The 27,046-nt window shown below is 41.4% G+C and overlaps 1 protein-coding gene across 1 annotated transcript; it reads right to left on the reverse strand.

Annotated features, from left to right (window-relative positions):
* Positions 1-16,346: 16,346 nt before the first annotated feature.
* thbs1b (thrombospondin 1b) lies at positions 16,347-26,843 on the reverse strand. The gene is given in 23 exon segments (NM_001279735.1): positions 16,347-17,248; positions 17,368-17,507; positions 17,595-17,692; positions 17,807-18,078; positions 18,185-18,412; positions 18,527-18,761; positions 19,361-19,479; positions 19,584-19,743; positions 20,152-20,259; positions 20,374-20,592; positions 20,781-20,933; positions 21,029-21,156; positions 21,420-21,593; positions 21,680-21,856; positions 22,037-22,210; positions 23,077-23,173; positions 24,204-24,329; positions 24,768-24,877; positions 25,002-25,082; positions 25,417-25,492; positions 25,612-26,171; positions 26,388-26,477; positions 26,635-26,843. Coding segments are annotated over 22 exon segments (3,507 nt in total). The 5' UTR covers positions 26,452-26,477; positions 26,635-26,843; the 3' UTR covers positions 16,347-17,240.
* Positions 26,844-27,046: the final 203 nt, after the last annotated feature.

The raw sequence follows: 27,046 nt of genomic DNA on the forward strand, positions 1-27,046 counted from the left end.
ACACACCTGTACCTCATGTACAGGTGTGTCACCATGTGTGGGTGGGTGTGATGGAGTGGGAAGAGGGAGGCAGTTGGGGATGTGACCAGCTCCCCTGCTGACCCCAGTAGGCATCCCCGTTCTCTGGAATCCACCAGAGGGATTCCAGAGAACGGGCCCATCCGGACCAGGGCCCACGGCAGCGGCACCGCCAAGCCCCACAGAGCCCGGGGCTTGTCCCATCAGACCCCACGGCAGAGGAAACTGCACCCATCCAATCATCTCCCAGACTACACAAGACAATAGACCCCCAGGTTGAGTTCATTCTCCATCTCTCCTATATGTCTCCCCCAACTGCAGAGTGAACTCCTAGAGAGCAGAGACCTCCTGCAAGGATGTAACAACCTCCCTGCCAGTTGAAGAGGCCCCAGGTTCTGCTGATGGACCACAGCCCCCCCCACCCTGCGCGCCAGGATGCTAACTAAATTTTGATGAATAGTAGTCAAAATTTAGAAAGCATCAGAATTTTATTCTGACATTTACATTCAGACAATGTGACTTAATTTAAAATATTTTCATGTCATATAATGAATGCTGTGGAGGTCATGTAGCACTCTAGACTCTACAGACCTCCACATAGTGATGACGGTCTGAACCAAAAATTTCAAACTCGGATTCATCACGTTTCCCTCTCAGTTTCCCTTCCTTAATAATAATAAAGACATGTTTACAGACACCCTCTCAACTGTGACCATCACAAATGGTCTCAGTTGAGACTCAGTGAGGCTTCAATGAACAGGAGATGGATCAGCTGACAGGCTGATCCATCTGATCCAAAATGGGGGATAACTCAAACTTTTTGCACAGTGGTGTGTTAAGAGCTCTGGATTATAGTGCAGAGAAGAAGCCATGCTGTCAACCACATAATGAAACGCATTAAATCTACTGCAGCTGAAGCACTTTTTTCCCACGGTTTAGTCAATTTTAGGCAGCACAATTACGTTGTTTGGGTTGGGAGGAGTTCAGGGTTTGGTTTAGAAAAAAACAAACAGTCAAATAAAATGTTAAATGAAAATTAGAAAGACATTTTCTACATAAAGAGTTCTGGCTTTTTCAGCCCATGCACCACTTATAACACCAAAGCAAATTTGCATGCACATGTAACACTCATTTCAGATGCTATATTAAGAGCTGTGATGAACACAATACACAAAACGAGGGCAAAAAGAAATTCGGAGAACGATGATTACTTAAACAACCTATTACAAATATTTAAGTGTAGGCAGGTGTATTTATACATTAAAGAAATATATTTTATGTAGCTTTAAATCTGAGTAAAATTTGAGTACATCACAAACAGGTTTTTGTTTGCGTCATGGTTTCTTTAATAAACCAAACATTATTCAAGCACTGCATATAAAACAGAACAGCATATTGTCTGTGTGAACACGTCTGTTACAGTACTGTATAAGGAGCCCACTGTTCTCATAAGCCGCCACGTTCTGCGCGGTTCTTGGAGGAATGTCAGTAATTAGCTCAGTAATCACAAGCTTTAGGAAATCTGCAGGAAAATGGGCTTTATTGCTTTGTGAAGGCCTTCTGTCTGCACTGCTTTCTAAAAGGCTGGTTTTATTGTGATGTGAGAGCTCAACAAATCAACAGGTTACAGTATGAAGCAGAGGTGCAAGTCGCAACCTCAGTTCTCAAGTCTTTAATTGTCAAGCAAGTACCGAGTTACAGCAATGACTTCAAGCAAGTCACATCTTTGCTAACCATAAAACGGATATGGCAGCTGCACACCCCTTTAAATTCAATTTCTATTTTTTCACTAGCTCAAGGTCTGCCAAAGTCATTAGATTAATGTGGGTTTCCTCCAATCAGAGTTAAAACAAATGGGTTATATTTTCAGTCTATTACAAGTGGAAAACATTTAAATATAGTTCATAGTGAATTGAATTGTCCAGAAGCATTTAACAGATGTTATTATTTACAATTTAACCAAAAGAAATTACACTATATGAGACGTGCTTGACATGAAAGAGCCACTGAACAAGGTGTTGAACCTTACTTATTTTCATCATTTACAAATAGAATAGTCGGCTAAATATGTCAGCAGAGACCTTCAAAGCATTTTCTCGAGAGGATTCAGTTTTTCTTTATCAATGAACAGCTGGCTTTCGCCCACCTCCAGAAGGCTCACGATTCAGTTTCTCATTTTTGTGTCGACTGATTTGCAAAACAAGCCTCTTCGATGTAAGGCCCATTGTTTAGGATGTGTAGTCCTCATGGGATCATCATGTTCTGCAGAACTTTCTTCTGCTTTTTGAGTATGTGTGCCTGTTCCTCTCTCAAAGCACCTCTGCACTTACATTGTTTGTGTCCATAAAAGAGAGGACCGAAACACGGCAGCTCTCAATGAGCTGCACCAACTCGCAGTGCTATATTTGTGTCACACTCAAAAATGACAAAAAGCAGCCATGAACAGTCTGCTTTTTCCACAAAAGGCTGCAGTGTCACATGAGCCCAGGAGGATGCTTTCTCACTCTCGCATGTTGAATGGAAGCCAGACAAATGTGACAACAGTGACTCAGCAAGCAGATGAATTCACACCAACGCAAAATACTCCAAACTCTTTCCCTTGCCTCTCTCTCTCTCTATGCCAGGCTCCTGCAGGCAGATGAGATCTGAAGAGGAGACTTCTCTTGTGTGAGTATGTGTGCATCCATTATCAAGGCAACCCATCTTCCCTTGGGTCTGAGTGCTTCTCCAAAGAGTACAGTACAGCTAGCGAAGCCGAACAGAGAAAGGACTCCATTCTTCTCCCCCTCCTGCCTTACGGCAAAATAGCAGCACTACCTGAAGCTCTAGTTTCTGTGGTCCTTTTGTCTCGCGCCACCGATTGAGGGCACAAAATGGGTCTGGAGGGAACCCAACACCGCACCCTCACGTTCCTGTCAAAGCTATAGTCACAAGAATGAAATAAAGGGAGCTGTTTCCATGAAACCATGAATGTAGAAAACTCAGACATTCATTTATTAATTAACTGTGCTTATAAAAATTCTTGTTTTAGCTCAGTTTTATCCCTTTGCATTGAACCAGAAAAGAGATACCTCACTACCACCTGCCTGTAACCTTTAAATAGGTATTTTCTGCTTATTCTTGAAACTGTCCCAGGTGGGCTGCCCAGTAAAGAAATGCCAGTGACCCAGTAATGTGAGCAGGATGCCTTCCTCTGAGTAGCTCTGCTCTACTGCTCTGGTCTAGCTGGAATATTACAGAGGCCAGTTGCAGTGGAGGCTTGTAACTGGAGCTTTTTGGTGAAGGAATGTTGCTGGTAAACACAGCTTTGCTATTAGATACGTGTGGTACCAAATCTGACCTTCACTATCAAAGGGATACACTACCTGTGCATGGTGACATGCCAGCAGCTCAGAGGATTAGTTTTGTGTGTGTGTGTGACTGCATGTGTGTGCTGTGCAAGTGTGACTGGGTCACAAAACATGACTAGAAATTACACTGATTGTGCTATATTCTATAAATGTTGATCTATTACCTTCTAAATGCTGCAAGATACAGAGTGGCATACATTTAGTATTCATCCAGGTCCAGCCATACATTGAGCGGGGACACAAAGTACTTACATAATTTAAAAAAAAACAAACAATCTGGTCAAATAATGACACAACAAGCCACATTATTTTCAAGATAACTACACTTTAAAACTCTCCAACTCTATAAGGGGTCCAGTTCAGTGACTTGAATTAGCCCAGCTAGCAGGTTTAGCTTTCAGTGCACGGCTTTGAATCAATTTAATTGGATGTATTCTGTGAAAATGCACAGGTGCACCAAAGATTGAACTTAGCCATGGAGACGAACCCATATTTTTTTTTTTTTTTTTACCAGACTGTAAACATGTTTATTTCTGCTATAAAATTGGGCAAATTAACACAGATGTCTATGGGGACTGACTCAGTTTAAGAGCATTTATTGGATGTTCTGCGTTTGTTTTTGATCTCAGAGTTGCATTTGATAACAAAAACAGCTATCCAGCCAACATGTCTTAAAAATCCATTAATCGTTATTCTTTACCATGTGCGGGCACGCACATGTATTAATGGCACCACAAACCCTTCTCTCAGTCTCTGTTTTTCTCCCCGTTTCCCCCCTGACACATTTCTGCCTTCTTATGAGCCAGTTTTTTTCTCATCAACTTTGGCTACATTTGTCACATAGCCTGGCACTAACATTTGCAAGGCTATTCCAGTTTGAGTGGAAACCTTGGTCTGTCCTGGACCTGTAGCCCACATTAGTCACTTCTTTAAACTTTGTCACAGTGTCAGCGAGAGCGGAGACTGGAGTCTCTCTATTTTTTCTTGGTCCTTTCCTGGTGTAATTTAGCCAGACGAGCTCCTCGTCATTGGGCCTTGACAACAGAGTACAACTAATTCAAGATGCACATTTCTGTACTGTGTTTCAGAAAGTGTTATATTACAGTCTGAAAACAGAAAAATACTTGACAGTGTTTATGCCAGAAGTGTCTGTGAGTGATTGGGCAGTAGTGCTGTCCACTCGCTATTACGCTAAATCCTGCTTGAATGCCACAGTAAGAACTGTGACGCAAGTGGGTTAGAAAGAGAGGAGGGAACCGGGTAGTTGTTTTGCTGAGAAAGTAATTAACATACAGTTATCCAGACACTTTATTAGGTACACCTTGCTAGTACCACTTTGGCCCCTCTTTTATCTTCAGCGGTGTCTTAATTCTTCAGCACATAGACTCAACAAGGTGCTAGAAACATTGACATATTAACATAATTTGTCAGCTGCACATCCAAGATAAGAATCTCCTGTTCCACCACATCCCAAAGGTGTTTTTTTTGAAGTGATGGTGACTCTCGAGGCCCATTTGGTACTAAAGGGCTCAGAATGTGCCAAGACAATATTATGCACACCATTACAACACCATCAGCACCTTAAAACATTGATACAAGGCAAGGTGGATCCATTCTTTCATGTCCATCCATCCACCTATCGATCAGTCCATCCATTGTCTTCCACTTATCCTCATCAGGGTTGTGGGGGTGCGGGGCTGGAGCCTATCTTCAGGGCGAGAGGATACATCCTGGACAGGTCCCTATTCTGCCGCAGAGCTAAAATATAGACACAGACAACTATTCACACTCAGTCATACCTATTGGCAATTTAGAATCACCAATTAACTTAACACCACTAACTGCATGTCTTTGATTTCATGGCAATTTGGCTCAGAGAACTGCCACTTACTGGTTATCTACTGTTTTTCAGGCTGTTTTCTCTGAACCCTAGAGTTGGTAGTGTGGGGAAAATCCCAGCAGATCAGCACTTTCTGAAATATTTTGACCAGCCCATCTGGCCCCAGCCTGTTGACCTGCCGAGCCTGAAAAACACTGGTTAAAACCCTGTTTGATCTCAAGAACTGAAGAGGCGATAATTATAATGGATCATTAGCAACACAGATCAAGGAAAGCAGGGTACACCCTTAACATGTTGCCATTCTGTCTCAAGGGTTAAAGGTAAAATGGAGAATTACAAGTTAATCCTGTTGAAAGCCTGACATAACAAACATGAAAAGCTTTAAAAACGGCATGAAAGACTGCAGCTGGGTTAGTCCTGACTTTGTGTGGTGTGTGGGTCGAGAATAAAGTTGTCATAGTGCTAGCTACCAATTCACACTACCACAACATACCATGCCTTAGTTAAAACCAGTCTTAACTTCTTCAGACATCGGCCTGCTTGCAGTAACACAAGTGTCTCAGTCACAGCTGTTTACATCCTCGTCTCTCACGCAGTGCTGACCTGTTGAGAGGTTCGGGGCACATGTGGAAATCTGTCTGCCACAGCTATCTTTAATATTTCATACCTCCGTGTGGAGAATAGGGGGAGTCAATTTGTGATCAACAACAGAGAATACTCTATTTTCTGCAGGCGGTCATACATTGGTTTGAGGTTTCAAACTGAAGACACTGTGGCTTTTTTCAGGCCTTGGTGCGATGGTCTCTGTTTGTGCAAGAAATGTTCATATTGAGAAAATAATAAAAGCTTGTATTTTAGTTTCCAGTGTGGGTGTATAATGTTGTTCATTAATATTACGGTATTACGGCATATTCTTTCATTATTGCATTCAAATGATGTGTCTTACTGTAAGTGCTCTGCCTGAGTTAAGCAGTTTCTCATCAGGGACTTTTTTTCTTTTCAATTCCAGTAGAGTTGTTTTGTACCACTGGGAGAAAAACATTCCTAAAACATAATGCCTCTACCACCAGATTTGATGGTACAGATACTTTTCACGGGTTCATAGTCACCATTTTTTCTGCCATATAGCTCAATTTGGTCTCATCCAACCGCACGATATTCTCGCATGATATATCGAGACTTCTCGCAAGTCTTGTTTAGCTGTCCTGTATGATTTCAAAACATAACGATGTAATGTGCTACCCTTAGTTTTCTTGAATGTTGTCCCACCTACTTTGAGATCATTAACAAGATCTTCTTGTGTAGTTCTGGGGTTATCTCTCATGGTTTTGATGACCATCGATGCTGCCTGTATGCTTAGTCGAGGTCAAAGAGTGGTAGACAGCAGTGGGGTGCAGTGACCTTTACAGAAAGCGAAGGTCTACACTTTCATTAAAAAAAAACAATTATATTAAAAATATGTCAGCCATGTGTGCACTACTCTTCCATGTGCTGTTGTTGGTCTGTCAGCCAGCTGCGGAGAAGAGTGAAGTTAAACCATACAAAGAACTGAAGTGAAACCGACTCTTAAAACAATGAAGTCTCCACTTTCTGTACTTTTCATGCTGTAGTTTTGATCTCTGATGATTTTTCTTCACACTTCTCCTGTTCTGCTGTCACTTCCTTCCTTGTTCTGGCCCAGGACATAGGTCATCTGTGTCCACGGGCATGCAGTTGGGATTTTGGAGGACTGCATGTCAGCATGTCTGCACTGCTCTGTATGCTGTCCAAACACAAACCACAGCTGGACACATTTGTAGGACCATAAATTGTACTTAACATAGGAAGCATATCTGTTATAATGATAAATCAGAGGGTTGGTTTACTTGCTAATGCTAGCTCCGTTTCCATACAACACAGATGGTAATTGAGCTGAGAGCAGTGAAAGCAGTGAACGCTCCCCTCCCTAAATGTGGTTCTGCCATAGGTTTCTTCCTGTTAAAAGGGAGTTTTTCCTTCACACTGTCGCTAAACACTTGCTTTATAGGGTGTCAGCTGATTGTTGGGGTTTTCTTTGCATTATTGTACGGTCTTTACTTTACCACATAAAGCCACTTGAGGCTTTGACTGTTGTCAGGATTTGGTATAATTAACGATGGACGCTGTCAGTAACTATGTTGTTTCCAACTAAGCTTTTACTGGATAGTATGTATTATAAACAAATACTTATTCCCTCACTACAATGCACATGATTCAATGTAAAATTTAATCACATGTTTCACTGAAATTGTAACCTGGTCATTTCTTAAGTGCTTAAAGTTATGAATTCAAACACTTATTTACTCCACTGTCAACTTTGTTCCCCTCGAGTGAAAATAAAACACATTTTGTAACAAATGAATTTTTCTGTCAAGGTTTCACAAACGTTAAATTAATCTTGCACTTGCCTGAATTCCTTTGCATTACAGCTGGACCCAAATCAGATGTCTCGCTCAATTTTTTTGAAGAGAAACACTGTCAGTGCCGCTCTGCAAGCACGAGGTTTCGCTCTCTGGCTGCAGGCCCGGCTCTGTGCGTTTAGTCTGTTCAGCGAGCGTGAGAAGAGAGAAGCGAGCACCAGCACCGATTAGTTAGCTATGTGTGCAGTGTTGTTTTTGTGGTTTGTTAGCGAGATGAATGCTGTGTCAAAGAAACAGTAAGAAAGACATTGTGTTGCCTCTATCCTCTCCAAATGATTATTTATATGCAAGCATAGTTAATGATTGGGTTTGGTCTTGTAGTTTTAGATCCCTTGTTATCACATGTTTGGTGGTGGCCAATAGTTTAAATGACCTGAATATGTAATGAAAAAAATGTAAAAGTTCAGAAAAAGTTAAAAGCAAACTTTATTTAATAAAAACTAAAAGAAATATAAGCAAAACTTCATCTTTTGAAGTGCTTTTAAACCCCAGCAGCTGCTCTGCTGTGTGTTTGTTGTGTATTTTCTCTTTAACCCGGGAGGGGGTTTAATGAGAATGAAAATAAAGCCTGTTACAGTCATTACTAAACATGCGACTGTACAGTGATGTTAATGTGCAGCTGTGTCATACTGGTACAGATAGTGGAGGTGTACCATATGGGCACACAGTGTCTTTGCTGTGGCAGTGACGGTGTGTTTGAAGCAGCGAGTCTGTAACTCCACACAAGGCCAAGGCCAGGAGGAATTACAGGCCATCGGATAAACATAAGCTGTAGAGCAGTAGCAGGGCGTGCTCCCTTCAGGAAATTAAAAGCCAGTGCTTCTTCCTTCAGTCTGCCCACCTTCTCTCATCTCCTGCCAGTTCGGTTAAATGAATAGCAAACTAATAGTGTCTGGGACTTTTCTTATCTACTGTTGTCTGTAGAGGGCATTCACCTTCACATTATCATACAAGTATAACAAAAAGAATGCTCTAACTAATTTTTCACAGGCATGAAAGCGGATCATGGCATTAGCATAATGAGTACTGTACCATGTCTTAGTTGTTTGCTGTAATCTAGAGGTGCATTGTCAAAACATGCAGTCAGTAATAGCTGCAACAGCTTGGTAAGACTGATGCCTTTTGTATCAGTGATGTTTTGATGACTCAGTTTTCCCTTTTGATGAAATGAAAAAAACACCCTCTGTCCCTCGGGGAATGAATCATGCATAAAAACAAAACACCTCACTGGATCTGAGCCTTTGAAATCCTTATCGAAGTTGCTAATGTTCAGTTAGCTAAACATGTAAACAGTTGATAACTGTTGACAACTGCTGACCACCTTTCTGTCATTATTAGATCAAGAGGAAAAATGTAAACACACTTTTCTTTACACCCTAGCAACTGCTCACAAGCTAGACAGCTAGTTGCCTCTTAAGTCATATCTGATCAGAGTATTTTCCACCTCTGAGTTCAAAGATAAAACACTTGAACTTTAGGAATGCAAGAAAATGTTGATATAAAACTCCCGTAGTGTGATTAAAAAAAACAACTGCAACAACTGCTTGAAACAAAAGTCAGTGGGATGTTGGAGGAAAAGAACATTTGTGAATACATTTAAGGTTGCTCATTACAAATAATCAATAAAAGAAAGGAAATAATCCAGTGCAGGGACAAGAAAATCTGTTCTAAATTGTGAAAATCTTCCAAAATGACTCGCTCTTGAAAAAGAGATTCTGTCGCATTGTGGTTAAGCTGGATAGTGGAGCACTTGTATATTAAAGTCAAGGAGAAGATGTGCTTAGTGTTTCCATGCTGCGGAGTAAAAGCAGGCCTCTGGCATGGTTCTCAAAGTAATAAAATAGGAAGCAAAGATGAATTTCATGCAGAATGGAATTCTGGTCACGTAGACGGCTTTGCCAACAGGGTCCCTGTCTGTTTTGGAGCATTCTGCCTTTTTGCTGCTTCTCTGCTTTACATGTGACCAGACGACAACGGGGAGAAATAAACAGAAGTAATGCACAAAACACACCACACAGATGTGACAGAGCAGGAACAAATGTGGTCACACGTGCCAAACAGTGACTTAAAAAATGTAAAATTATAATGGATGGTATGAAAATGAACTAAAAATTCCCCCTTATAGCTTTTCAGTTGCAACTTATATTTAATTAACCATCATTTTATTATGATTTTTTTTACCTGCTGCCATGCGTCAAAAGATGAGGAAGGTCACCTTTTTTTCCATCAAAATATTTGCTGCATGTTTAAGTTCACCAGGTGCAGTCAGCACAGGGGTCAGAGGTCAGAGCACATCCTAGCCAGGAATCCCATCATGTCTGCCAGAAATCACAGGAAGCGCATTGTTCTCTATGGGGAATTACTTTATGAGGGCTTACAGAGAGGAATTACAGAAACATAGCCAAAGTGTTTATGTGATTACACGGCAGTAATGTCACTAAGTCTGACCTAATAAAAACTTCTTTGGTTTACTGATGCCATGATTGTTGTAGTTCTCATAAAACTGTTGTAGAGTTGTGGTTTGGAGTTGCTGTGGAGCCTCTGATTTGGAAAACACAAAGATCAGAAAATCCTGGCTGTTCCACTGAGTGTCCCAGAGTGTGTTATTATAAAATGACCTCTCACATGACATCCAGCTGTCTGACACTTCAACACTGGTATTACAGAGAGTGGAACCACTTGGGTTTCAGTGGTTCATCTTATAAAGGTGTTTGCAAATCTTTTAAAACAAAGATAGACTAGATTCAATTATGAGGTTATTGACCAAAGACAATGTGGGTAATGCATTAATTTGTGTTATCATTCGGAAAACTAAACTGCAAGACATTTTCAGTATTTTTTGCGCCTCTTTGACTCATATGATTATAAATTAGAAACCTTTGGGGAAACATTTGAACATTTGTCCACCTGGGCAACAGCACTCTGCTACAATAATTATGTAAGGGTTGATGCTGTCCTTCTTAAGTTAAATGTAATGTATGAATGGTAAAAAAGTAAGTAAGCATCATTTTATTATACTAACACTAATAATAATAATACTTTGTTGTGATGAATCGCAAAAGAACAAGCACTGAGTTGGACTTACCTCTTTGTTCCTGCCAGACTGTCTCTGGGACTTTGCGTGTGAATGCTTCAGCCATTTGATGTATCCAGTGCGTCCAGATATCTGGTGAAATCAAAGCCAAGCATGTGCAGAACCTGAAAGCATAGATGAGTCCAGATGTTGCACAACCTCTGGAGTGATTAAAGTGATGACTTGACCAGATATGGTGCCTGCAGCTATTTTTTGTTCTCACAAATAGTAGAGTGCAGGTGTCATTGGGGTTTTATTTTGATCCCACCCTCCACACCCATGTAACTATAATGGCAAGAAAATGCTTTGACTAAACCACATCCCAGACCTATTTTTCACTGAGCCTTTATTGTTCGAGATCATGTTATTTTCTTCCTATTTGAGTCTCGAATACTGTATGCACAGGTGGCGTCCTGCAGCTCCTGTACTTAAGGAGGTGGATGGTGGGGAAATACCACAGAATTCAGTGGGGAGTCCTCCATCTTAAAATAACACTCCAACACCTCTGTACACAGCAGCAGGAAGCAGAGAGGTGTTGAATGACAGAAGGAGGACGAGAGAGGTCAGATCAAATGTAACATTTCAGGTTTGAGGTTTGAGGCTAGTTGTGGCAGTTGGGCAAATGCGGTGCAGTCTCTCCAATTAGGTGGATGAGCTAAAAAAAGCATTTCTAACTTCAGGGTGGATGCCCTTTGTTCCATTCATCAGCATATTACATTATTCACTACACTGCAGGGTTGATGTATGCACCTTTTTTCTCCAAGTGCTGCTTTTTGCTCACACATTAAAGGTTTGTGAGCAAATTGAGCGATACAGCTTTGGCCCGTCATTATTTGAGGAGAGTAGGTGGCAACTAATGACTGAACTGGTTTGCAATTGCAGGACTACCAGTTAAGTTCTGGTCTGTCTGGGAAATTTTTAGCACTTGCAGATCGTCTTGCTTCAGCTCGTTAAAGTCTAACAAGAGCTATTTGATTAATGTCTGACCAAGACATCCACTTTAGGTTCACTGATGATTCTAAATCATGAATGTGAGTGTGAATGCTTGTCCATCGCTCAGTGTTAGCCCTGTGATAAACTGTCAGCCTATCTAAGGTGTACCCTGCCTCTCACCGTAAGACAGCTGGGATAGGTTCCGGTCCACCAATCCCAGCTTTCATCGCTGACCTGGATTTACGATTACTATAAATACATGAATTTGAGCTTTAGAAAAAAATTTTCAACACAAACATAAGGAGAACATGTAAATTCAAACTTCTGAGTTGCCAAGTTGTGGAAAAACCCCTCGACCCGTCCCTAAAGAACCTCACAAAAGACTGCAAAAACAAAGCATAACTCACATCAGCACGCCAATGCAAGGACAAGGGTGCATGCTTAGCTCATCTAGTCAAGCAGGTAACCATATGGTGCAAGGCTCAATGCAGCGGCTTGGATTAGAGTTCAATCCAGTTCCTTTGCTGTGTGCTTCCTATTTCTTATATAAAACGTTGCTGTCTTGTGAAATAATGGTGACAACACCCAAAAAAGCATTTAGAAAAAAAAGCAAAAACAAGACTTCATTTGAACTTTATTTAGCACTTTTTGTCCTGGAGGTTTTTTTTTATAAACATATAGGAATTTCTTTATATAATAAATAAGCATAATAAAGAGTATTCTTGATTCATTAGAAATTAAGACAAAACTGTCTAAATGTACTTTACGGCTGGATGGATGGATGGATGGATGGATGAATGGATGGATGGATATTCGTTGAAAAGCAGGGTTTGCAGAAATCATGTTGGAACAAACACCAAAGCAAATCAAAAAGAATGGGAATTGATAAATGACTTATCAATTAGATTTCTTATTGACTGGCTCACTGGCTCCATTTGGAGAGTCACCACCATCTCTAAGGTCTAAGGAGCTTAGAAGAAAAAGCGTCTGGACTTCTTTAAGTTGCTTGAATGACTGATCTGACCTGGATGACTGAGAACCTTCACAGACATATTGCCGTACATTTTGGGAGGAACACCCTCCAACTGGTGCGGGAGTATGAAAAGGAATCAAAGAAATTAGCGGATTATAGGAACCATCTCCATTTCAACTTCAAGCAACTTAAAGAAGTCCAGAAGCTTTTTCTTCCAAGCTCCTTACACTACGATGACCTGGATGACTGAGAACATTCACAGACACCATCTCTTAGCAGCATATCACAGTCATTACATTTGTGCAAATTGTATCTGTGCAGTGTGGCCAAAAGTTTATGCATGCTGAAGGTATTTCCCCTCTTATTTGTGTTCAGTGTTGGGGTTGTTACTGAAAAAATAATGTATTACACATTACTTCTTACTGTTCTTAAGAATAATGCACTATGTTACTTAATTACTCCCCAGAGAAAATAATTTGTAACACAACTCGTTACATTACGTTCACATTTCTCCATAAAATGACCCGAAACACACCATAATTACCAGTTAACAAAGTAAACCTCAGATAGCCAAGCGGGCTAACCCAGACATTGATATGTGTCTACTTCAAACGCTTTAACTACATCACATCCAGTTTTAGAAACGTCAGTGAATCCAATGTTTGTGGGGGGGTTTGGAGGGTGAAGCTAAAATACATGGAAGAAACACATACTGTCACAGGCAGAAAAACTCCACACAGTTTTTTTTTCTGACTAACCAATACATGATTGTACTGCCTATCTTATCAGTTTCCCCAAGTAAGAGATGTGATATAATTTATTCATGGTTTAAAGAAAGATATTAGTGGTAAGACATTAAGACAGAATTTACAGAGTTTTCTGTAAACTACTACGTGTTAATTCTCACATCCTGAAATGTGCAGGATGTACAGCTTAAAATAGGCCGTAAACGTGGGTGTTTGTAGGCAGCTGACAGAGAACAGTGAAAAATGCAGCCAGTATTAGGATGTCTAGTCTTTAATATTGCCACATTAGGTTTTTATGGATTATTACAATACTGGCCTGTCTAAGTTAACATGAAGGAGTTTATAGTCAGCTTCCTTTTGTTTTACAGGAAATGTTGTAATGTAACCAGTTAATTTATATTTGCTTCTCTCCATTTGACTGCAACAGGATAATAAGGAGTCATTCTATTTGCCATAAAATGATCTCCATAATCATATCTAAACACAACTATGTCTGGTCTGTCTTACTCTTAAAAGCCCGGACACACTGGAAATTATATTGTTCCTCTGTCTTTTACAATAAACTGAGGGAAACCTTGGTTTATTGCATGAACAGAGATGCAGCCACTGTGGCTCAACGGCCTAAGTCACAGGAACTCAGACATCAACAGTCAGAATGCATCACTCTGCATGACACCAGTCATTAGAAGTCACTGAGCTCTTGTTGTATTTCATCTGAGTGAATCTGAACTGTAAAGTGCACGTGAAAAATTACATGTATGTTTTCATCTGTAGGACACATGCATTAGCAAGCTTTTGCAGCCATATGTCACCAGAACTCTGAGGTCTTCTGTTCAGTGCTCGTTATCCATCCTTAAGTCTAAAAACTAAAGGGTCAGAGCCTTTGCAGATGTTGCCCTACACCTTGAAACTCTTTGCCTTCTGATCCATGATCTACAAGCTCAGTCGACTACAAAAGTTCAAAAAGAGCTTATTTTTTTGAACTGGCATTCAAGTAACATTCTTTTAAACGTCCTTGTATTTCTAACATCCTTGTGTCATGTTACTACTGGTCTTAATGTTTTTTTCTTTGTTTTATTGTTTTTTGGGGGGGCTCAGGTTTTCAGAAATCTGTAGTTACAAAAATAGCAACAATGTAACAAATTCAGCACACACGTATATAATGCCTTTCAGTCAATGTCAAGGTTTGTGTCAACCTAATATTTGCATATTGCAAAAGAGGTCACACAGATCAAACTAAGGAGGAGACACCTGCGCCACATTCCTCATGAGGGCTTTATCATCGAGATGATGTTTGCCTCCATGCAGACAGAATGTACAAATCTGTCTGTGCTTCTGAGAAAGTAGGGCAAACATTCAACTGTGAGTAATTTTGATTGCTGTGCGCTGAATCTATAGAACTGAATAAATCTACTTGCGTTTTTGATGGATTTTGGTGGTGAGAGTCACTGCTCTCCATAAATCGTGACTTGATCAGTGGTAGATGGAATGAAAAACAATAAAGTAATGAGAATGTTAACAACTATTTATTGTCTTAAAATACATAACAAAATAGTTGTGATGAACAAAAACAGCATTTTGCTTTGTACAACTATGAAAATGTTTACAGACAAGCAAAACTAATTGTACAAAAATATTGGTAACATTGATACACAATAACAAAAAAGATAAAAACAATAAAGAACATAACATCCTCACGTCAGTGTGCAAACCGTTTATACAGATGGACATGTGCCCCTTAATAAGGCAGCAAATCCTGATAAATTATTTAAATAGCAAATTTCTACAAACACACGCGCGCACGCACACACACAAAATCAGCGTCTCACAAACCGCTAAGACAAACAGGACAATAATTTATCTGCTAAAAACCGCATTGGACATACGTGATAAAGCAAAATAAAAAAATAAAAATAAAAGAAATATCCCACCTTATTATAATTTTCACTGTAGTAAATCATGGGATTGGGAGCTCTGCTGTATTTGTAGCTATGTCATGTTATATTATTTACAGCTCATGCTACAGTAGCACTAAGATGTCAATCATTTCAAAGGAATATGAAGAAGTACTTATGTTTTTGTTTGATCAAATTATACAACAGCAATGAGGTAATAATTGTACATCAACGATCTCCTTTGTTTTTCATCTCTCTCTGAAGGAAAGGCACACGGATCAGATACACTTCATACTAAATAGCCCTGTCTGAAGAGTAACTAATTCTGGAGATAAAAGACAATGACAATATTATGCATCCTGTATCTAAGCGTACCTGATTTAGGGTCAATTTTCACTGTGATTGGAAGGATACTTTTACCTTTTACTGCCTACACTGTAGGCAGAAATCAATAAATTAGATGTATTTACATTATTTCATAGCAAATTCCCCAAAAAGTTGAGGGAGCTAAATCTCTTTGATTTCTACAGTTAGGATCTGATATAGGGAGTATTTTGGAAGAAATTTTGACTATGTGGTTATAGACTCAAGCAATTTTTTGTAAAATATAATTATCTCCATCTAATCCTGAGAGTTGTTAAGACAACCAGATGATATCAAAAAAACCAACAATACCTGTATGTAAATGATAGTTAACATAAACCAGTGCTGTCTTGCATCGCATACTTCCATAAGGCAAGTGTGACAAAACGCTCACATATGGCATCATGAAGAGCCCAAGTACCCAGATAGGATACTCAAAACAGTCAGAAGATCAATATGAAATGCTGTACATTTCTCACCTGCTAGCTATCTCCAATTCCAGCTAGCTAGCTAACAGTAGCAGTTTTTTTCTAGCTTACACCAAACAGTGCATGTTATGGATTTGTCTGGTGTTTAGGTATGTTAAATTGAACTGTAATCTTCACTGTTGAGTAATTCTGTATTAAAAGAATCACCAAAGGCTCAAGAAGTTGCACATTTTTTACAAAACGTGTTAGCTAACTCATCAAATGCAACTGTTTTTTTTTTTTTTATTAGGAACATGTTTTAGCATGTTCAGTTTGAGACAACTTTGTCTGAATTCAGGCATTACTTAAGTATGCAGTATACATACTGTGCTACTTGGAACTCTGCTCTTGGAAGTATTCAAATTGAGACAAACACAGTTCATAGTTCTTCTCTACAGAGATTCTGGGGTAGAAGATGAAAGAACTTTCTTGTTCAATTCATGGTTAGTCTTCCACATACATTCTGTTCATGCATGCAAACATTTATCCACAGCATCACATTCCCCTTATTTCTAACTTACTCCCCTCTCAACAGTTTTCTTAAATCATTAACAACAAAAATTCCTACAAAATGTCATCTTTATTTTTTGAGTCCGCATAAGTTGTATCGTCCAGGATCTACATCCTGGTCAGACTGGTAAGGCAAAGGAAATATTCTTCTTTATTTCTTTGGGAAGTCCATCTAGAAAGTGAGGCAGAAAAGGCTGAAGAGGTGAGACGGAAAGAGAGAGAGAGACTTAAAGACTTGGAAGTGCATAGTTGTTTATGAGGAGCCATTCCTGTACAGAGATGAATGAGGTCTTTCAGAGAGCGGGTAAAGCAGTCAGAGCGGGGATAGAAAGGTGTTGGTGACCTACAGGCTTTGTTGGGGTTTTTTCACCTCTCCCTGCTCTTATAGATGTTAAGGATGGTGGTGGAGAAGGGGCTCTCTGATCCTCAACTGGCATTCAGCTGGTTGGTTTTCTTCCCAAACCGGCTTCAAGTTACCCTGAGGCTAACCATATGCCCTTCGCCCAGTCTGAGTGAGCATGCCCAAAAAGAAAGAGTTGCGGCAATAAATCGGTCCCTGGACTTTGCATGAGAATATAGAAGTTCATACTTTATACAAAAAGGTGCATTCCTCAGAGCTTCCTGCGCCGTACATTTATGCATCTGTCAAAAGGAAGAGACATAACATGAAGAGATTGCAGAGGGTTTGTTTAATGCCTTTAATTCTAGAGTCCATTTTAATAGAAGAATGTCAATTTTAGTGGTTTTCAAATAAAACTTACCTCTGCATTCATACTTGAGGTCTGAGAAGTATACCATCTCTTGTGAAAAGACAAAAAGACCTAGCCTGCCACCTGCATATGTCTTGTCATAGATGCTACCAGAATCAGCCATGATCTTCTTACCCTCATACATGACAACTCTGTGGAAATAAAGGAAAAATTAGACATCTGAATGCCAAACTCATGAAGGGTAACTACCTACAGACTCAAAATTATTTTCTGCCCACCGAATGTGTCCTGTTCTCGGTCTGTGGATCAGATGCCATCTGTAGGCAGTGAAGTCTTTCCATCCAATGTTCTTTGGGTCATGCCAGAGAGTGCGAACCTAAAGCGTGTGAAAAAAAATAAATAAAAGACATGAGTTTTTCTATTTTATTTAGGTTTAATTATCAAAAATAAATGTTTAAATTGTCCATGAAGGAACAGAAGTCCAATGTACCTGTCCTGGGGTGTTGCCTGTGTGCCAGAGGGCATTTCTGAGGTGCTCTCCTGGGCCGGTGGTGGAATTAACCACTTTGATAGACAGGCCAGAGTAACCTTGCGCCTTAGTTGGCTTATGTGACCAGTAGGTCTGTGTGATTTGCTTCCACATCACCACATAGAACCTGGAACTGGACTGGTAGCCAAACACAAAGCCGGCATAGTCATCATCCCTGTCAGTGTTGATGAAGAAAGTCCCACTGAAGTCCACTGCATTGAACTCATGGTAGCCTGAACAAAAACAGGTTGAAAAGGACAAGAAGTGAATAAAAAAGAAACTTTCATGTTAGTCTTTGCAAAGTTACACATTTGGTCCAGAGAAATCTTTGGTACTTACCAACAGCAATGCCAGGGTCACAGTTAACAGTTTGAACCAGCTCTTTGCCCTGGTGGCGGACAACCCAGTTAGGATCAATCTGGGAGGTGCCTTTTGGATCCAAAGGAACCATCTGGAACTTGCGGAAGTCTGTCTCACTGATGTCAAAGTTCTCGGGACACACGTCATAGATGTCAGGCACATTGTCCTGATCAAAGTCATCTTTGCAAGCATCTCCACGGCCATCACCTGAAAAATATATATTCCACATTATTTAATAATAATAATAATGATACCCAGGGTGTATAGATATGTGTTCCAGCATAAAACTGCTTAGATGTATCGATGTCCAACTTTGCTCACCATCAGAGTCCAGCTGATCAGGATTGAACGCCAGCCTGCAGTTGTCTTTATCATCAGGGATGCCATCGTTGTCGTCATCATGGTCACAGGCGTCACCTTTGCCATCCTTGTCATGGTCAGCCTGGTTGGCGTTGGGAATATACGGGCAGTTGTCCAGGTTGTTCTGGTGTCCATCCTCATCAATGTCCTGATTGCTGTCGCACTTGTCTCCCACGCGGTCATCATCTGAATCCAACTGCAAAATTAGAGTGTTTAAACATCCTAGTTAGACCTGGTTTATGGGGAAAATTGAGTATTCGCTTACTTGTACTCTATACACCACCAAATAACTGCTGCATTCATGTCTGAACATGTCTCTTTTGGCCTTTAATTGTGCGCTTCACTCTTTAAAAAGCACATCAGTTTAGACTTCCCCTCCTTCCCCTATTCTTCTCCTAATTCCTGTTGTTTAACACATTCCTCTTTCTCAGTGTAGCATGGCACAGGTGGACTAAGCAGGACTAAGACAGAGCACACATATAGCCCAAGGCAAGCCCATTCCTTAGTAATATCCAGCCTGGGGCCTCTCCCTTCACATTAGCCAGCTAACGTCAATGGGTCATTGAAAAGACCCCTAGCCCCCCACCACGCCTTACTGAACTAATGTGCCCTTCAGCTGCATACAGGATTTACTCCACCTTTTACATGCCATGATAATGCTTCAGCAATTACTGAAGCCTGCTTTGACTGAAAGAGAGATATAAAAGAGAGCCCGGGAGATGAATGTGGATTATTGTTGCCGGGAAAGACTGAAGCAAATGGGTAACAGCAATGTGTGTGTTTGCTTTTACAAACCTGATCAGGATTATGTTCTAGTGGGCAGTTATCACACATGTCTCCCACTCCATCCAGATCTGTGTCTCTCTGGTCAACATTGTACACATAGGGACAGTTGTCCTTCTCATTCAGTATGCCTGGCATAAACGGAAATAAATTAGATGAAAAGGCAGCACAAAAGTAGAAAATATAAAAGCATAGTCTCAGAGTTATGGTGATTATTTTTATTTGCAGGTCTCACCATCTCCATCAATGTCCACTGCACAGGCATCTCCCTCTCCGTTGTTGTCGGTGTCTGTCTGGTCTGGGTTGCTACTGTAGGGGCAGTTGTCGCAGCCGTCACCCACATCATCACGGTCATAGTCATACTGCCTGGGATTGTACACGAAAGGACAGTTGTCCTGTTTGAAAAAGAGAAAAACGCAGTGTTAGAGAAAGAGTCAATGACAGTTTTTAAGGTGCTGCGGTTGTAATTTCCAACTCCCTCCCTGCCCATTTACAGGGAGGGAGTGATGCAGGATAAAAAGCAGCTTTATTTGTAGGCTCTCTCCTGCATCAAATGTTGGGATTAGCAGCACACAGCGCAGCTCCTTCAGAACTCCACCTCAGCACTGGAATTTGAGGTTTTGGCTCAGCCTTGGGAGAAACATTTGTTTTTCTTTTGAGCGCCACCCTCCTCTACCCTACCCCCATCTCCACCTGTCCTCTTATTAGACAACGTGATGAATGCAAAAAGAAGATGTGCACAGGCACCGTTTCACACTTATTCCTTGTACAATCGTATTTCCTGTCTGGAAATGTTTACTTACCCGATCATCAGGAATACCATCGTTGTCATCATCATTGTCACAAGCATCTCCAATGCCATCCTTATCATAATCTTCTTGCCCTGAGTTCGGGAGGTTGGGACAGTTGTCCTGAATGAACAACAACAGAGTCAGTCTCAGCCATTATAAGCAATATTTAGATATTTTCACTTAAACTCTGTAAAAACATTGACATTTCTTTGCAGCCGCTTTGCTACTACGTACTTTTTTGCAGTGGTAGGTGGCGTTTTCCACACACACCAAATCTGAATTGGGCCATCCATCCAGATCTGTGTCCTCTCCGCAGATATGGCCATTGCCAGCATAACCAGGTTTGCACTCACATCGGAACATGGGGTCAGCAAAGTGTCCAAGATAGTTACAGCGGGCGTTTTTGTTACAGTCATGGCTTCCATCAAGGCAGGGATTACGGGGTGAGCATACCTGTAGATTGAAGATGAGATGAATATCAGTGGTGAGACCAGCTCTGCATAGTTTAAATTCATGACATTCTCTCCTTGAAAGGCAGATATTCATCACAACACAGTATGAACTTTCCCTGTTATCAGTATTTGTTTAATAAATGTTGTCTCTCTTGCTCTGTTTTTGGCTTCAAACAGGAATCTACTTGCCTGCTTATTAGCAGCAGCCTGCTCCACACCATGGCCAAACGGCTGGGGTCCTGAGTAACGAGGTGGGCAGGGCAAACAGTTATAGCCTGGAACGGTGTTCTCGCAGCGGTGCACCCCATTAAACTCAAAGCATGCATCAGGAACCTCTTTGCACTGTTTTCAGGATAAAAAAAGAATCACAGTTACGGTTACGATGTTGCCTGAATTCAAATATATGACTGTAGCTGCTTTAATCATTGAAGTTTTACCTCATCGATATCTTTACACTTGATCCCATTGCCAGTGTATCCTGCTGGGCACTTCCCACACTTCCAGGAACCATCGGGAAAACTTGTGCACTTGGCACCAGCAAAGCAAGGGTTGGACAGACATCCATCTGAACACAACAATGCAGTCGTCATTATCAAAATCCTTCATATGCAACCTGCTTTTAATCTTAGTAATCTTAATCTTCCAGTTATGATCTCATTGAGATGGTACACTTACGTATATTTAAAATAAAAACTTCCATAAATAAAACCTAAATTGAAGTGGATGCCAACAATAATGTTGTAAAGACTAAATTTTAAAAACATGAATAATAAAAAATACCAAATACATGGAATATGTAGAACTCCTTTAAATGATGAAATGCCTCACCGATTGGGCAGGGGGTCTTGTTGCACCTCTGGATGTCCTTGGCTTCACCGACACACTCTTTACCGCCATACTGTGGTGCAGGATTATTGCACAGGCGTTTCCGGGTCTGTTGACCACCTCCGCAGGTGAGACTGCATGAATCCCAGGGAGACCAGGGACCCCAGTTGCCATTGACTGAAGAAGAAATGAAGAAAGCATGATCAACGTCTTCTCCTGCTTTACACAGTAGCAAAATCCAGCTGTAGTATGAAGAAACTTACTGGGACACGGGGACTTTGTACACGTTTCAGTTTGCCGGCCTTCTCCAACACAGTCCTTGCCTCCTAGCTGAGGAGTTGGGGAGTTGCAGAGGCGGATTCGGGTGATGACACCAGCACCACAGGTGACCGAGCACGATGACCATGGTGACCAGTGGCTCCAGCTGCCGTCCTGCTTGACTAAAGGCCACAAAACAAAGTCAGAGATCAGTTATCAAGAGCCAAAAAGTTGAACCACAGTGACATTAAATCATAAAAAAGTCACACATGGTGACAGACTAACTAAAAAAACAAACTAAACTACACATGAATTATTTTCTGTCAAGCACGATGTTCTTGTTGTTGGTTAAGTTAACTCACAGCGCTTGTCACACTCCTGGAGGTAACAGTCTCGGGTTTGCACAGAGGTGCCCTCACAGTTGTTATTGATACGGTCGCAAGAGCGCCCACGCTGCTGGATGCCACGCCCACATGACACGGAACAATGGGTCCATTCAGACCACGGCGACCAGCCGTCCTCTGCATAGTCGCTCGCTGAGCAGGAGGGAGAGGGAGAGAATATGAGAAGGAGGCGAAGAGGGAGACAATAAAAGAGCTATTGCAGCGAAGCAGCACCCCCTCGCAAACAGCCCCTAACCTTAAATGAGGAGGGGAAGCTCTAAAAGCAGTGGACTAATGGTCTGGATTTAGCTGGGAGACACAGCTGTTGCGAGCATACGTAGAAGACTAACTGGAGAAATAGAAAGGCCTCCTGTCCTCAGGATGGATAGGGATGCCCCACTGGCTTATGTTTTCCAAAGAGGAAACAGCTTTTGAAAACATGGCCCTGGGTCTGTAATGACTTCAGCAAGTGGCTGAGGCCGGGATGAATGCGGCTCCCGATGTTTACTTAGGTTTTAGGGAAGCATCGCAGCCATGCCTGCCAAGGTATGAAGAACATGCCACCTCCCCTCATGTAAAAGATGGCTTCACTAAACAGAAAACCAATTTTCCATTCCCCTTTAACCAATTTGGCAAATTGCAGCCATTTCAACTTGAAGATTCAAAGATGTTTTAGAGCACAAAGCGCCAATGTTCCAAACACATAAGCACCCTTTTATACTAATGCAGTTAAATCATCTTTAAAACTAGTATTTTTTTTTCTAATGAAGAGAAAGCTTTACATCAAGGGAAATATTTGTGGTTTTTTGTTTTATATGGCAACTAAAATAGAAACAGCTCGCTCAGGGAATGGTACAGTGTTAGCTGAAATGTCATACACTTTACGCTATGTGGACCATTAATGTAACATTTCTAGTGCAGGTTTGCATGCCTATAATTATTTTAATTACAGCGTGTCTTTGTATAGCTATGCAGGTCATAACAAAATGTGTTGGAGATCGTAGATTAGAAATGCTTACGTGTTCCACAGCGTGGGCAGCACTCTCCATCGGGAACAGTAGCATTAGCACAGGGGATCAGGGGGCAGGAGATCTTGCGACACACAGTAGCAGAGTTCTGCAAAAGCACAGAGATCAAATTCATTTTTAAATATTTGGATATCACTCAAGTTTTGCTGCAATTTTCCTCCAAATTCAGTCCAGGCACTCAGTCAAGTCCCAGTGCTCAAATGGAATTTGAAACACTGGACCCTTCAAAACAGCGTCACTAATGTGGAGTTTGTGGGGTTGTTTAAATCCATTTAAATTAGTGCATGTTTGAAGATATGTTTTTAATCGAGGCTTCGCCCCTCTACGTGCAACCATCTCATTAAATTCACTATTGGTCATTTGAGTTTAAACATGGAAGAATGAGTAAGAAGCGAGAGTTCTGGCTGAGAATGGGGACCCCTGCAGCCAACCACCTGCCGACTAGGTCAGGGGAGGGTGGGAAAGAGGCCAAAGTCCTAATAATGGATATGGGTTTCAGCATGGAGCCGGACTGGGCACAGAGCCCCTAACAAGTAGAGCCAGCCTGCCAGCACAACCTGTGAGGGTTCGCTATGAATGACTCAGGCATAAGAACTGCCTTTTGACTATGCATGCTAATGTTCTCTCTGCTGGAACTGATCACTGACATGGAAAAAGGGGAAACCTGGAAGAAGTAGTCTATCTGCACAGGAAGAAATAAGCAAATGAACCCACTGGTGAAATGCGGGAAGATTTCCTCCGAAGTATTTTACATCTACATCCTCCTGTTCACTTGTCAAAGCCAAGGTCTTGTTCTTAATTATGGGCAACGGATCACTTAAGTCCCTCAAGCCCCTCATGGCCACAGTCAAGTTGAACTTCTGACAGCAGACCTGTCATTACAACAATAAAGACTGTTGGCCTCCTGCCCAGTCGCCACACTACTTACTAATTACTGACCAGATCAGTTGTGTTGTGGTTAAGTGTGTCTGCCCCATTGCGGGTTGTCATCATAGTGTGTGTGTTTGTGTGTGTGTACATGTAGAGACAAGTCAGAGCATTGAGTAAGTCCTCCTCACACGTGTGTTTAAGTACTCAAGATGCAATAGACACTGGTGGGAGCGCTGTGGAGATCTCACCTGACAAGTGCACTCAGTGCAGTCATCCACGGTCCACTCGTCTCTGTTCTTGCGAACGATGCCATTGTGGATACAGACACCACTGTGAATTCCAATGCGGGATTTAATCAGCTTGTTTTCATCCGTCTGAGGAAAAGAGAAACAAGAAAAATAGACTTATGGTAATGAGTTGTTAGCTTGATTGTTAAAAGAAAAAAAATGTGAAGCCCATTTTAAAATTCACGAAGTAACAGAGATACAATTCTGAAGCAAATTCAGTGTCGGCACAGAGGAAAAGAATTATATGATGTACAGAGTAATAAACAGTAAAACTACACAGTAAAAACCATTTGCAGTTTTTCTGATACTGATTTGCTAAAATTACAGATGATTTTCTGTCAGATGCCTTCTCGAGTTTCATTCACAGTGCAGAGCTTCACGAATATTTAAGAGCTCCTTATCTCCTTTGCTTAAAACACAGACAACTGTACACACATCTGACGTACACACAGGCAAACAGATAACCAGCAAAGAGGCAGACGTCACTTAGGTTCTTCTACACTGTGTTCTGGGTTTGCTCCTTACCAGCTTGCGGAGTTCAGTGGACAGCTCCTTGACTACCACACCAAGACCCTTCAGCTCTTTAAACATACTGAGCAGGTCCTCGCAGGAGAAGCCACACACCATCTGCAGGTCTTCACCAGAATACATAACAGTGAGAAAAACATAATCAATTTTTATTTCAGATTAAAATCATTTAATTCTCATATAGTTTAGAAAAGTTTGCAGACTGAGTGCATCAGATGCAGCAATGCCTACCTTTAGTCTTATGGCCACTGTACTCAGTTCTGATGGCTGAGGAGCCATTGAGGTTCCTCAGGACCATGGTGTCAGTCATGGCTGAAAGAGAAATACTGCTGTGAATCAGTATACTATTTCAATGGTAATATATTAATTAATAAGGGCGAGCATAATGCCCCGCAACAGTAAATTATACAAAAAAGTAATTAGTTCATTCTGCATAGGCTGGAGAACATACTGTGAGACCACAGAGCTCTGAGATATTTGTAAACTGGCATTCCTTTTTGGCATCTAGTAAACAGCTTCTCGGGCAGTGTTTGGTACAGAAATCAGCGGATAAACGGAGTACACGCAGATTTCTTTGATAAGGAATTGCTCGCACTTGGGAGTGCATGGAGCAGATGAGTGATTGGTAAACACTTTGAGTACTCACCGCTTTGGCATCCTTTGTTGCGTAGAATCGCTTCCAGAGTCGTTCCAAACACAAACCGCACGTTTTGTAGGACCCCCTGCAAGTATCAGTGTGCAGTTTAGGCACCGGTACACAATGCGAAAAGTTCATCACACTCAAAGTATTTGAAAAGAAATTCCTTCCTGACATATGCTGCTCCATTCTGTCAGCTCTCACCGTGAACTTGTCCTTCACGGCTCCCTTGCCAACCCTGAGCTGCGCGCTGGCCGGAGTCTCCTGCGTCAGGATGCTCTGAATTGGCGCATCCAGTTCGGCGGTGTTCACCTCATCGCATCCCACGTACAGCTTTGCCCAGTCCTCCTGCACGAACAGCGTGATATTCTTCCACTGACCCGTAGCCAGACCCACATCTTCGATGGAAACCACCTGCTGCTTGTTCTCGGTGGAGAAAACAATGTCCAAGGTGTTCGCTTTGCCGTTTGAGACGATCTCAAACACGGGTCCGGATCCATCCTTCTTCTCCACAGTCAGGAGGCTTCCCCTGGTGCGTCTGAACTGCTTAAAGTTGAGCAGTAGGAGGAAACCCCGCTCGGCATGTATGGAATCGATCAGGTCCCTAAAGGAGTTCTCGGGGACCGGGGGGATCAGGTCCGGGTTGAGGATCTTGTAGGCGGGGCTGTACGGGTCGTCTCCTTTCACCAGGGTCACCCCGTGGTTCTTGCTGGGGACTTTGACGAGCTCAAACAAGTCATACACGCTATTGTCGTCTCGACTCTCTGCGGGTGAATAACAATAAGGAGTCAGCCTTTTTGAGGCAGTGCGCTGGATTTCTATTGTTTTCACTTTTAGAGTACTGCAAAATGTTTTTAAAGCCATACCAGCTCCTTTATATTCTTTTTTTAAATTAAAAAACAAACAAGATTTTTTTTTTCTTATCTTCCACAAGAATCATTCTGACAAGTTTTAACCAGTTCAAACTGAGACAAACTCACCTGCGACTCTCGCAGCCTCGCAGGTCCAAAGCATCAATAACAAAAATATCCCCGGCAGCTTCATGATGAACACAAACACAAACCTGCGGTCTGTGACAAATAACCACAAAACACACATCAGTTCCACTTTAATTTAAAGCATTAATGGCACTGTCAGAAATAGCGTGCGGCAGGTACCTAAAATACAACTGCCCAAAGAGCGATGGCTGATGCTGCTGCAAAAACACTCAGAATATTTACCACTCACCTGCTTAAAGCAGGAGATCCAAAGTAATAAAATCCGGAAAAATGTGGAGAAATCCAACAATTAATCCTCAAGCATGAATTTGTGACCAGTTGTTTTTATATATATGTTCAAATAAAATAAAGTTCCACTGCGAAAAGAAGGAACATAATTTTTTTTTTTAAAAGAAATGATTTTATTTTAGTTTTTGTTATATAGAAATTTCTCCCTCCGGTTTCAGCCGCTAATAAACAGCTTTTTAAGCCGAAGGGGGGACAAAGTGCTATTTAAATAGTTTGATGCCATTCCTAAGAAGTAGCCTCGTCCAATCACGGTGAGGCCAGAAAAAGGGACGAGCTTAGAGGAAAGAGAACGAGAGAGAGAGAGAGAGAGAGAGAGAAAGCGTTTTCCACTGCGGGACCAACTTCACTGCGTT

This window comes from Oreochromis niloticus, linkage group LG15 (assembly GCF_001858045.2).
Source record: "Oreochromis niloticus isolate F11D_XX linkage group LG15, O_niloticus_UMD_NMBU, whole genome shotgun sequence".
In the NCBI taxonomy this organism is placed as follows: domain Eukaryota; kingdom Metazoa; phylum Chordata; class Actinopteri; order Cichliformes; family Cichlidae; genus Oreochromis; species Oreochromis niloticus.